The sequence below is a fragment of the Eucalyptus grandis genome, chromosome 10, assembly GCF_016545825.1.
Source record: "Eucalyptus grandis isolate ANBG69807.140 chromosome 10, ASM1654582v1, whole genome shotgun sequence".
Taxonomy (NCBI): Eukaryota; Viridiplantae; Streptophyta; class Magnoliopsida; order Myrtales; family Myrtaceae; genus Eucalyptus; species Eucalyptus grandis.
In genome coordinates, this window is record NC_052621.1 from 6,960,137 (window position 1) to 6,973,605 (window position 13,469).

Below are 13,469 nucleotides of genomic sequence, written 5' to 3' on the forward strand. Positions count from 1 at the left end.
CTTCAAATCCTGTTCCTTGAGAACCATTGTGACAAACTTGTATTGGCTTTTGTGGACAGAGATGACACAAGGAAGCTATTGAAGAAAGGAACTAAGCTAATTCAACCATAGTCACCTGACATTGCTGTTCTCATGGTTTCACTACAGTATCGAAGAGACATTGTGTTGAAGATGATTATAGACGCCATCGATGGTGGAAAAGTTGGCAGCTAGAAGGTAGGTGGTATCATCAAACACAAAAACTCTTGCACACAAAGGTATCCAAGATTAGATCCAATCAGGTCAGTAGGAACAAAATTCCTAATTTATTGACCCAATGAGTGATAAATTGGAGATATTAGGGTCAAAATTATGGCCACTTTGATACTGTTGCTTTCGGTCAGTAAAGGAACTGACAACTTTTCTAGGAATAAGAGATTCAGCCCTCTGGTGCGTTACTAGAATGGAAAAGCTTCTCACAGAAAATGCTCATCTCAAATCCTGAATGCGAATACCAAAAAAAAATTCTGAATGTGAATACCACAATCTAATTCCCTTCCTACCCAAAACAAATCATAAACTGCTTTGTTTTCTAGACATGAACAAGTTTAGCTACCACAATCGAAAATGAAAGCCAAGAGCTCATCAGCAGACCCATAACAGTCATACTATCCTCCTTTCCATGTATTGCTGAACAACTCATAAAGTGCTATGAATCCAAAGAGTTACCATGGTGACCATCAAATTGCAATGATAAGGAGAGGACAGTGTCCAGGTGACAAATCATTTGACAAATACTCCACTTTGTCTCACGAATCCTAATTAACATATTGATCCCAACCTTTTCCCAGTCAGTCAATCATACATTCGACAAATAGAAGCACATAATTCTCCATTCAACATCCAACCATAGTAATCCACTCCTCTTACACAACACCAATACAAGAGCAGCAAATGTAACTCTTTCGCATATACCAAATGATCATTTGTTTACGTATACCAATATGAGTACACAATAAGAACCCCAAGCAGAGGTCATACTCATACATTGGAGGAGCCTGCATTCTCGAGCTTAACATTGTTAAGCCGCTCGAGAGCCAGAATGAGCGCCTGAGTGCCCAAATTCCCCTCCCCGTGAGCCTTGAGCGACAAGTAAAGCTGCTGAGCGAGCGCCAAGCCTGGCAATGCAAGCCCCATCCTCTCACATTCCTTCAAGCATATCCCCAAATCCTTCACAAAATGGTTCACATAGAACCCGGCCTCAAAATCCCTCTGCAGTATCCTGTTCCCATACAAATCCAGCGACTTCGAGCCTGCAGCCCCGGTCGATATGGCGCTGACAAACATCCCAACATCGAGCCCCGCCTTATAGGCATAAACCATGCCCTCCACCAGCCCCACCATCGTCGAAGCGATCGTGATTTGGTTCCCCAATTTCGCGAACTGCCCCTTTCCGGCCCGCCCATGTAATTGACCTTCCCCATCACGGAGAACAGGGGCTCCAGCCTGCGGACCGTCGCGGGGTCGCCACCCGCGAAGATCGCGAGGGCAGCGTTGCGGGCACCGCGGTCGCCGCCCGACACGGGGGCATCGACGGCGTGGCAGCCCTTGGCGGAGGCGGCGGCGGAGATCTCCTCGGCGAGGGAGGGGGTCGGAGGTGGTCATGTCCACGAGGACGCCGCCGGGGCGGAGGGAAGCGAGGGCGCCGGAGGAGGGGTCGAGGAGGACGGAGCGGACGTCGGAGGGGTACCCGACGATGGAGAAGACGACGTCGGAGAGGGCGGCGAGGGAGCGTGGGGAGTCGGCGAGCCGCGCGCCCATGTCGAGGAGCGGCTGGGCCTTGGAGACGGTGCGGTTGAAGACGGTGACGGCGAAGCCGGCACCGATGAGGTGGCCGCACATGGAGCGGCCCATGACGCCGGTGCCGATCCAGCCCACCCGGGTGTTGGAGGGGGCGATGGGGTCGGAGGCGGCGGCGGCGGACGACATGGCGCGGCGGAGGAGGAGGTAGAGAGCGGAGGAGGAGGGAGGAGAGGCTGAGCGGAGGAGTCAGTGAGTGGCAGTGATGAAGGCATCGGCATCCTTCATTTCGAAGGGTTGAGGAGGAGAAAATAGGGAACAATTACAGAATGGATTTTTTGCTTTTTTATTTCCTTATGATGCATCAGCTTATTAAAATTACAAATATTTTCTTATTAATTACCTCGCAGAATTGCTCGTTTGTTTTCGTCGTATGTTGATGACATTTCGGTGTATTCCATGTTTCTTTGCGAAGGCAAACGGAAATATGCACGGGTGCGACGTACCTGAGACGAGAAATGCCGACCAAACTTTTACTAACCATTTTAGGCTCAACTCGATTGATCACTCGAAATTGATTCCGCTGATGTTTATTCGAGTTATTCGATTAGCTGTCGAGTTCAGTTTGAGATAACTTACGCACGATGTTGATAAATTTGAGAGCTTTATCAAGTAGTCAGTAATGTTAGATCAAGCTTGAGTACAAGAACATGTGAATTTAGTCAATTGAAATTCCAACTTGGCAATTTAAATGGCTTCAATTTGAACTTGGCCATATTTTGTAACGTCTCTATTTCTCAATTTTTCTATTTTTTTTTCCCATAATATAAAAATAACATAAATCTATTTAAGTAACGTCGGCCAATTTTTCATTTTTAGGAACAAATCAATAGCTAGGGAATAAATTTGGAACAAAAATAATAAGAAATATATATATAAATAAATAAAAACCCACTTCTTTGTTTCTTGAAACAAGAGGTATTCGGACCAAACCGTTTGAAAAACAGGTTTGGGAATTGGTTCCTATTGGAATCGGTCTGAATCAAGTTCCAAATTTTTGGAGTTGGTTGTAACTAGTCCAAGAACAAGTTCCGAATTAATACCCACTGTAAAATCGGATTGAACTGTCCTATTGCATAACTGATTTCAGAAATAGTTTCAAAACTGGTTTTAGAAGCTAAAAAGCCAAAATCCTAGTTTCTTTTTCTCATAAATTCTAACCTTAACACTCTTTCGTCCTTTCATCTTCCCCTAAATTTTTATGGATGAATGGGAATTTTATAATTTATGTTTTATATTACGTGTTTGAACTTTTGTCGTTTATAACTATACATGACTACATATTCATCTTATGGATTGTTATTTTTTGCGAATTAGGATTTTTGTTGTTCATTTTTTTACTTTCAATTGTTTCGTTACTCATAATCTCATATAATTTAACTGTAAAAATTGAACCAAAATAAGGAACAAAAAATATAAAACAAGTTATTGGGTAGACCTTAGAATTGGATTGGAAAAACAAAGTAGTTTCCATAACCGATTCTCGGCAAACAAGGTAGGCTACAGGATCCAAAACTGAGAAACGATTATAATAAGGTAAGTTCCAAGTTCCTATCCATCCAAAAAATGAGAAACGATTATAACAAGGCCCGGCGACCAGTTAGAGACGAGGCCCGGCAACCTCATCGGCTTCGAGGGAGCCTTACAGGCCTTCAACTGTGAGGTCGAGCATCGGCTAGCCACAATGAAGCTCCCCCGAGGTCGGCGGCCATCACCGAGGCCTGGCAACCAACTAGAAAAGGAAGAAGAAGAAATGGAAAAAGAAGAGAAAAATTCAAAATTAGAAAATCTTAGAAAATTATTGAAAACCTTTAAAAAAATCTACATCACAAAAAGATTTTAGAATCATTCCAAACACATTAATACTATATTTATATTCCGAGAATAGAAATTTTATACGGTTACCAAATACAATAGAAATTTTATACAGTTACCAAATACATTTGAATGCTTAGAAACTATTTTTGAACTGAAATTGTTCACGGAAATAAAAAAATATTACCAAACACACCGACATTATCTATGGTTCAATCTGCATATGAATTTAAAAAAATGGAAATTGACCTGAAATTGCTACGAGAGATTAGCTCAAGTACGACAGTCACGAAATACGACCCTTACACCAAATTTGAACGCTACAACAATACACAGAGACCATAGTTTTAATGTCTCAATTTTTTCACTTCTGATGTAAGGTCTTTATTTGCAGAATGAGAATTTCCTGATGTTGGATGCTAGCGATACGTAACTCTTGATTTTTCACTCCACTCCTCACTTGTTTTAGTTGCACTGTTTTCAGACGTTCTTGTTTGTTTTCTTTCCAGCCATCCAGAGGACATACATTGACTGTTCCGCTTCGAATGCTAGTACGAAACAATACAGCCAGAACTTCATACACCTGGTAAAATACCCATCCAGAGCTGGGATGACCTGGCTTGCTATGTATCCAAAAATAATCATGAGCCCAGTAGAATGAGCAAGAGCAATGCAAATTAGAGGTTCTGAAAACTACTGAAAATTTTTACCTTCGAAAACAAGTTCTATTGAGCTGAGGAGCCATTCAAAATGTTGATCAGATTTCTTGTCGCTTTTGACAAAAACACGTTTTTTTCCAGACATTGATCGACGATCGGGGACCAGTGTGGCAATTGCTAAGACAACCCAAGCATTAACAAGGACGAGCAAAACTATGTTACTGATCAGTATAATTCACTGTAAGGACACCCAGTACCAGAAAAAAAATAACACTCCAAGACCTGACCAGCCAGATATGAAATGACTAGGACAAACCAAAGACAAGCTTCATGGATTTAAAACTCGAGGTATGATAATATTAAATTTCTCTCACACTAAGAGAAGCAACATCTAGATTACTCCAGACATGCTGAAGCAAGACCAGCAGAACCTTAGAAGATAATCCTATAGCACATGGCTTCAACTCGTTCTATAGGGACAACATTAAGCCAGGAAGAACACACACAGATGTGTGCCAATCAGTAGCATCACAATATCCAGACGGCCAGAAAAGTAAAGCGAGGGGGGAAAATGGGAGCACACAGAACCTAGACATCCCAGGATCGCCCTCCTCAGCAACTGCGACCTATTTAAACATAGTATGACATATAAAGACAGAGAATGTGCGACACAATACATTTCAATTCAAAAAGACAATCCAAAGGGAATACTGCTAAATAAGACGCAACTTCAAGGCCTAGTCCCCTATTACCAAAGATAGCTGAATATGATGTACTTTAAGATCGAAGTTTCGCCATGAACAGCTGTTGAATGCCGCCTCATCCACCACGTCTCAGCTGTTTGACACTATTCAAACTTGTATTCAAACTCAACTTGACATCTTCAGTGCACCTTAACTTTAAAGGAATACTAGAGATATTTGGATAATTCTGATGGTTTTCTATATCTCAAAATGATGCGAATATCTCTATTTGATTATACGTATCTTGATTAATATGTTATCTTAGTTAGTCATTTCATGAAGCCTATTAAATTGGGTGATGTAATCTTCTTTATAACATATCGAAATATATATAATTACTCTCTTTCGTATAACTTTCTTATAGATGTGATTTATTATTTAATTACTCTAACACTCCCTCCCACGCTTCATCTGTTTTTTTTTTTTTGCGTAGTACTAAGCATGGAAGTTTAATTAGAGAGGTAAATTAGATCTGAATATATTTGAACTCAGGACCTCGTGTTCTAATAGTATGTGAATTCAAGAAGAAAAACCCAGCAAAGATCAAAGAAAGTATAAGGCCCTGCATGTTTTCATTTCTCGGATCTGTTTAAAAACAGATTTTGTGTTTTTTTGTTCCTGGGAACAAAAAAAGAACAGAAACGCGTTTGGTTGCACTTCTGTTCTTTTTTTGTTTTTGCGTTCCCGGAACAAAATTGAAACAAAAAAAGAAACAAAAAAAACTTGTTTTTGTTCCAAAACGATTTTGAAGAAACACTTCTTCTCCTTTTCTTCTTCTTCTCCCCTTCTCTTTTCTTCTCATTTTCTTCTTCTTTTTCTTTGGCCGGTCGCCGGCCTTGGCCATGGCCGGCGACCGGCCGTCGAGGGTCGGCGACCTCGCCGGAGCGTCGTCGGCCCCGGCAAGGCCGAGCCTCGCCTTGCCTGCCCGCGCAGGTGAGCCTTGCAGCCCCGGCGGGCCGAGCCTTGGCGGCCCCCGGCGAGGCTTGGCCTAGCCGGATCCGGGCGAGCGAGCCTCGCCCGCGTCGGCGAGGCCGAGCCTTGCCATGGCTGGGCGAGCTCGAGCTCGTCGGGGCCGACGATGCTCGACCTCGGCCGGATCCGGGCGAGGCTGAGCTCGCCCAACCAAGGCGAGGCCGAGCCTCGGCGGGGGCCGACGAGCCTCGCCATGGCTGGGCAAAGCTACCGGCCCCGTCGGCCGGTCGCCTAAAGAAAAAAATGAAAAATAAAATAAAAATATTAAAAAATTAAAAGAAACAAAAAAGAACATAAATTTACCAAACGTGTTTCTATTCATTTTTTATACCCGGAACAAATTAACCAAACACAACTTTATGGTCAAAAATTGTTCTCCGGAACATAAACATTTTTTTCTATTTCTATTCCCTAGAACAGTTTTGAACGAAACGTTACCAAACGCGCCTAACTCATTTGTGCGCAATACCAGTTAACGCACCTGTCATCCAAGCCAGTTAATGATTTCAAGAAACCATTTTATTTATTGGTGTTGTACTAGTCGAGATAGTCGGAATCCACTGTCCAATAGCAGTAAAGTCGCAAGGAACAGGAGAAATGGACTACCCAATTCAAACATAGCAGCCACAAATTCATTGCTAAAGCTGGATCAGAGAGAGAGAGAGAGAGAGAGAGAGAGAGGATATCGTCATAGACTACGGAGAATATTATCACAGATGTCGACGACAAACAAAAAGAAATGCCCATGGGATGCTTCAAGCGCCTGTGAACACACGAAAAGGAGGGACCCTTGTTTCCTACTCCTAATGTTTCTGCAGCAAACGGAATTTTGACAAACCAAAAAGACATATCAAAAGACATATCGAATACTTCATGTACATGAATAAAATCATTTGTTCTGGAAGTCCACAGGTGCTATCCACTTGCCTCTTACATCAACTTTCCCATTTCTGGTTATTGCTTAACAATGGATACATTATCTGTTCTGTATAGTCAACAAGCTTTCTAGACCAGATTTACATAAACATTAAGCTCTTCATCAAAGAGTTTAGGCACAGCAACTTTTGCTTAAAAGTATGAGCAGCTCAGTACTCTCTCTCTCTCTCTCTCTCTCTCTCTCTCAAACAAATCTGTAGACAAGCCCATAAGAAAGACAAGACAACATTCTAAAAGAATTGTTGAAAGTAGGGTTGAGTATGGTTCTTGAGTGGAACCAAAAACCTGAGAATTGGACCCAAGGGAACCGGTTGAAGAAGTTTTGATTCCCACTCATTTGATGACTGGAAAGAGAAAAGCGTCCTCCATATACATCTAGGCGGAAAGAGAAAAGCGTTCCCATCGAGAATTTGAAGAAGTTTTGATTCCCACTCATTTGATGACTGGAAGTTCGAAGGCGAGTCTCTGTCCATCTGGATAATTCCTAATTCGTGGTCCTATAGTAATGTTGGTTCTAGCAAAGGCTTTCCTTTTTTCTGCAATTGTTTATAGGAATCATTTGATTTCATCTTGATGGCATTAACAAAATCTTTTGCTACAGAAGGTGAAGATTCACATCCTTTCCTGGTAGTACACAAGGGGAGCTCAGTTTTACTTTCTTCTTTCCGTTTAGGCAATCATTGATCACATCAGGGACTCTAATTAGGTGGACAAAAGGATTCTCGATAGAAGATGCAGTGATAACAACTATCTTCACTTGTGTTTTACAGCCTGTTAAGTTAATTTCAGGACTACATGTCCTGTGATGAACTGCTGCTATGCCAATACCCAAAATGGATGCATGCCGGCAGGTCCATCTACCTCCATTGACTTATGCATGGGTATTTACCCCCGAATGAAACTCATTTCAAGCTTGTTTGAAAAGTACTGATCTCTCTCGAGATGACAATTCACCCTCATTTATACTAGAAACTATTCGCTAGGACAGAACAGGAAAATCACACGAGCTAATAGCTAAAACATGCCATTCTTATCTCAGATGAACGAGTTTGAGAACATGAGCATATGCCACTTGAAGTCCGTTTGTGAATTGCCTAGTTGATGACAATAAGGATTCAAGTCTTCCGTCTGCGGTAGAGCGAGATATGGGAATCTCTTCTTATGGTTATTGATAATCATACGTGTCCATTGGTTCCTGCAAATATCACCCGAATGGTCGGCTAATTGGAAATCCTTTTTACCACAACAGCGTCACCAGAACGATTCTCGATAATAGTGTGTACTGTCCCTGACCCGCAACTTCTGATCACATTATGCTCCTTTAATCCCGACAGAACATTCGATTCTGAAAAATTCGAACTTTGGAATGGAGTCTGTTTTGGAGTTGAATCAAACCCATCTCTCTTCTTTCGGAAAGCTCTGATTGTGAATATCGCCACCATCAAAACGAGTATCGCCACAGCAATGGCCAAGAGCACAATCAAGGCAAGTCTGGTCAGCCAGCTTTTGCTCCTTCTACGGGGATTGAGAATTGCAGACATTGAGCCTCATGAATGAATTGGCTGCACAGAGGCCCGGGTTGTCCAGGAAACTGGCATCGTACATGGCGTTCTCTAACTCGTTTGGGATTCGTCCACTGAGGCGATTGGAGGATAAATTGAGAAGGTTCAGATTCAGCTGGCCGATTTCAGGAGGAATCAAGCCAGACAGTTGGTTTTCGGACAGGTCCAACTGCGTGAGTACTGGTAGAAGACCAATTTTGCTAGGAATCGGTCCTGACAATTGATTGTGACTAAGATTTAGAGTGCTCAAGGAGTTCCACGAAACAATAGCTGTAGGAAGGTTTCCAGAGAGCCCGTTCTGACCGAGCAAAAGCCTCGTCAGCTTAGGAAGCTCGGTCAATTCAGTCGGAACCGTGCCACTGAGGAGGTTATTACTGGCATCAAACACCACCAAGTTCCTCCACGAAGACACCATGCTCGGAATCTTCCCGAAGAATTTGTTTTTGCTCATTTCGATCCGAGTGAGGTTTGGGGACAGCTCCTCAGGGAGCTCGCCAGTTAATCCATTACCACTCAAGATCAAAACCGTCAAGTTCCAGGACATCCAGAGTCCTCCAGGCACATTGCCGGTGAATCCATTGTTGTTCAACATCACGATGGACAAAGTACTGCAATTTCCAAGTGACTTGGGCAACTCCCCGCTGAGATTGTTGTCCATGACGGCCAACCCGAACATCGTGCCGCCATGGCACAGTTGTTCGGGCAATGCACCAGTCAAGCTGTTGAAGGCCACTTCGAATCTTCTGAGTGGGGAAAACTTGCCGAAGTCCGGGGGGATCATGCCCGATAGATTGTTGTTGGACAGCCTGACATCAGACAAAGCAGGAAGACGCCCGATGCCTTCCGGGATTCCACCAGATAATTGATTGAACTGCAAACTCAAGATGGATAGATTCTTGAGCTTCCCAAAATCTTCAGGTATGTTCCCTGTCAAGTTATTAAAAGACAGATCGATCACGCTCAGGTTCACGGCGCTCACTGACTGAGGGATCAACCCGGACACGTTGGTCGTGTACACGTACAACTTGCTCAAGTTCCTCAGAGTAAAAATGCTGCCCGGGATCTCTCCCGTCAGTAGATTCCTCCCCAAATCCAAGTGCTCAAGAGCCTCCATATTCCCAATCGTCTCTGGGATTTCACCAATCAGGTTCGTCTGCACCATCGAGAAAAACCGCAGCTTCTTCAGGGCGGTAAAGTTCTGCGGTAGTTGTGATGGCACAAACTTGTCGTTGTACTCGAGCCTCAGTTCTTCGAGATCAGACAGGCCAAAAATCTCTTCAGGGTAAGTGCCATTGTACTCGAACTGGTAAAGGTGAAGGATCCTCAGCCTCCGCAGCCTCACAATCGATGCTGGGACATCGAATGAGAAGCTGTTGGCGGCAAGAATCAGGACCTGAAGATTGGCCATCCGGTCGATGTCGGATGGAATAGGACCTTCGAAGTAATTCTGGGACAGGTCGAGGTACACGAGCTTGGAACAGTTGTAGAGAACAGTGGGAAACCCTCCAGGAATGTTGTTGTAGGAGATGTCGAGCTTGGTCAGATTCTTGAGGTCGCAGATGAATGGGGGGATCGAATAATTTATGTTCAGGTTGACAAGATTGAGCTCCGTGATCGAGCCTTCTTGGCATGTGATCTCAGGCCATGTGCAGTGGGAGGATGAATTGGAGGCGACCCAGTGGTCGAGGGAAGATGGGTCTTGCCAGGATTGCCTCAGCTTCAACAGGACTTTCTGTTCTTGATCTTGGATTTGAGACTCTGCAACATTGGAGAGGAAGCACAGGAAGACGAGACAGGGGATGTACGAGAGGAAGAAGATGTAAATATGAGGAAGTGATGGGGTCGGTCTCGGCATAATTGGAGGTCGTTCAGAGTCTTTTCTGGTTAGGGAGACTCTCCGGTGTTGAAGCTAGAGATGTATCAGCTCAACATGAAGCAAGACGTGTTGGTTTGCTCTCGCTTATCGCTGGGCAGAGCCCCCAAGGTTTTTAACCTCGTTTCAAAGCGCCAAAATTTGGTGGGTCCTATTTACCAAAAAAAAAAAAAAAAAAAGAGAGAGAGAGAAATGGTGGGGTCCTGATGTAATATTTTGCCTTGTTTACAATTGTAAAAAAGCTTAATACTACGAAAAGTCTCAAACAGGTACATTAATAATAAATTTATCATAAACTAATTTTTTTATCACCAAAAACCTAGAAATTAGTACACATGTGACATATTTACCTTATGTTAACTTCCATCAAATATTATTGTTAAATTTCTGATTTAGATGCGACATCAGGTCCAGTAGATCAATTAACGAGTTAATACAATGAAAAATCCTAAACTAGTGCATCAATAACAAATTTACCCAGATTTATACACCTTTAACAAATTTATATCAAATTAACTATTGGGTCACTAAAAATCCCAAATTAGTAAACGTGACACAATTATTCTTTGTTTATATTACCGTTAAATTGCCGACTTAGATTGTCACGTCCCAAGCTTCGAGCACGTGAACATCCCTCGATGGTCAATAGAATTGCGATGTTCTCAGGACGTATCGCCGACCCATTCATTTTATGCACATGCAAAAGCGAACTAATAAACCCCAAACAACAAACAATCACACGGGATAGAAAAGCAGGCCAACCAATTAACACAAACCACACTTTATAAACACATCTGGTTTATATACAAAAGATCTAGACCCTGCAAATATATATACATAAGTCTATATCAAAAAGAGTTACTAAGCCATCTAAACTCCGGACTCTCTAGTCTCGGGCTCCAAGTCCTCCACAACACCATCAAGGGTGTCAATATTCATAGGATGCCCTCTTTCCCACTCCCCGGTCCAGATGGTAGGCCCGTCAAAACCCTGCAGGGGACCCTCCTGAGCCCCATTAAGATAGTTGACGAACCACACTCTGAAGTGATGGGGTACCCAGTGAGATAAGCCATCATCAACCTAAATAATTGACTCAACTAACTCACAGGTTGGATTGGTCCCGGGAATTGGGTAATAGGAGTCCTTAAAATCTACCTCCTACAAAACCCCAACACGAATGTATCGCGCCTCCATCTAAGGACTTGTAAAATTTAACCACAACAGAGTGAGACAAAGTCTCAACGAGTCCACACCCTAAACCCCAATTAGGAGGAGAATTCACCTAGAGGTAGCCTAGACACACATCATATAAGACTTACCTCACCTTAGAACCTCCATGTACATTAATACAACTCATATAACATATGCATACAATCAATGGACCCAATAATTGGAACACTTCACTTTCATATATCAATCAATCACAGGGGTCCCGATTATAAGGTCAAATCGTTATAACACGTCACATTTCGTGCCACACAATTCTGTCCCATAATCAGGCGCGGCTATTTCAATCACTCAAGCGTGTTCCAATTAATTACGACCTAACGGCCATGGCCAACTCAATAGTCGGTAGTCATCCGGCATAACCGGGTGTCGTCTCACTCCATCAAGCACGACAACATCTAGAACTCCCGCCTAGATGGCATCCCAAAAAGTGACAGCAGTTCGGCCTCCACCGCGACTGGCTTCTGAACTCCTGCCGAGCATCCGATAAAATTGGGCATCGTCCTCAGACTCTCGCTGGGTGACAATTTCTAATAGTAACCACACGCACATTCACACTTGGCCAGAAATATCATGCTTTACACTCAAATACTTCCATTTCAAATAAAGGATTTGGCCAATTTTCTTTATATTAAAAACGATCGGTAAAATAATTGTGTGTTGTCACACAGTCAAATTGAACCATAAAATGTGATATACTCTACTTTCAAAATTCCACGATTTTATATAGTATATAAAATCTTTTTGGCGTCAAAACCCAACATCCGATATTTTTCTAATTAAATACCAAAAATTCATATTTTTAAAATAATAAATAAATAAAATCATCATCGAGCACTCAATTGCATAAATTGACTATTAATTTCACAAACCAATACAATCATGACAATCAACATAAAATTCTAACAATCGGCTATCCCAAAGTATAATATACGCTAATTAATAATTAATTAAATAAATTACAAAATTATTTAATTAAACCCTTAATTAATATGCATAAACTAATCTAACCACCTAATTGGACTAATTAACTAATCTAACTAGGATAAGCACATTACACTAATTAGGCTAATCAACCACCTAATTAATCTAACTAACTAACTAAATAACTAATTACTGATATTGCTAATATGAGTACCTAGAGGGGGGTGAATAGGTGCCTAAACAATTTATCGATATACGGAAGCGATTCTTAACATATGATAGAAAGTAAATTCTCTCTTAATTAACAAAATGAAATACGATTGAGATAGAGAGAGTGAGGAAGAGAAAATTGAACACGGGATTTATAGTGGTTCGGCTTATTCCAAGCCTACGTCCACTCTTCCGCACCGATGTTGCACCGGCTGGATTTCACTATGATCAAAAGAGAAGTTACAGCACAGCTTTGCCTTGATTCCACAGTGTAGATGTTTTACCACACCTCCTCAAGGTCTCTCACAAATATAGACTCTCTTTTGTATACAAGTATTCGCTCAAAAGATTTATCTAAACAAATAGGAGCTTGAGACTTTGGAATTCTTCTATCGCGCACACCTCGAACAGCTAAGAACGTCTTCCTTATATACTCCTTTATGCCATCATACCCGTTGTCACTTACCAAAGGAATTCCTCCAATCTACCCGTTGGACGGAATCAATTAGGAAGATTGTTCGAGCTATTAAAGGAACGTGTTGATAGCCCATCAATCCTGTTCGCCCATACAATCAGGATCTCGGTTTCCATAAGTAGAACCTTCCAATAATATTTAGATAATCATCGAATCTTCAGTCATTGAATCAATCTTGATCAATCAAAGGATTCTTATATGTCTTCTCCAACCACGAGATCTTCTCTAGATGAT

General features: G+C 42.2%; 2 protein-coding genes across 2 annotated transcripts; both read right to left on the minus strand.

Annotated features, from left to right (window-relative positions):
* Positions 1-782: 782 nt before the first annotated feature.
* On the minus strand, positions 783-2,106 carry LOC104436561 (probable 3-hydroxyisobutyrate dehydrogenase-like 1, mitochondrial). Its single transcript, XM_010049372.3, is given in 3 exon segments — positions 783-1,439; positions 1,442-1,628; positions 1,630-2,106. Coding segments are annotated over 3 exon segments (945 nt in total). The 5' UTR covers positions 1,969-2,106; the 3' UTR covers positions 783-1,020.
* A 6,373-nt stretch (positions 2,107-8,479) lies between these two features.
* On the minus strand, positions 8,480-10,381 carry LOC120288686 (receptor-like protein 52). The gene has a single exon (XM_039302779.1). The coding sequence runs from the start codon at positions 10,379-10,381 to the stop codon at positions 8,480-8,482; it is 1,902 nt and encodes a 633-aa protein (XP_039158713.1).
* Between the last annotated feature and the right edge of the window lie 3,088 nt (positions 10,382-13,469).

What these genes read in the sequence shown, in the direction of transcription:
- LOC120288686 (XM_039302779.1), bottom strand. Translation starts at nt 10,381, where the DNA reads ATGCCGAGACCGACCCCATCACTTCCTCATATTTACATCTTCTTCCTC.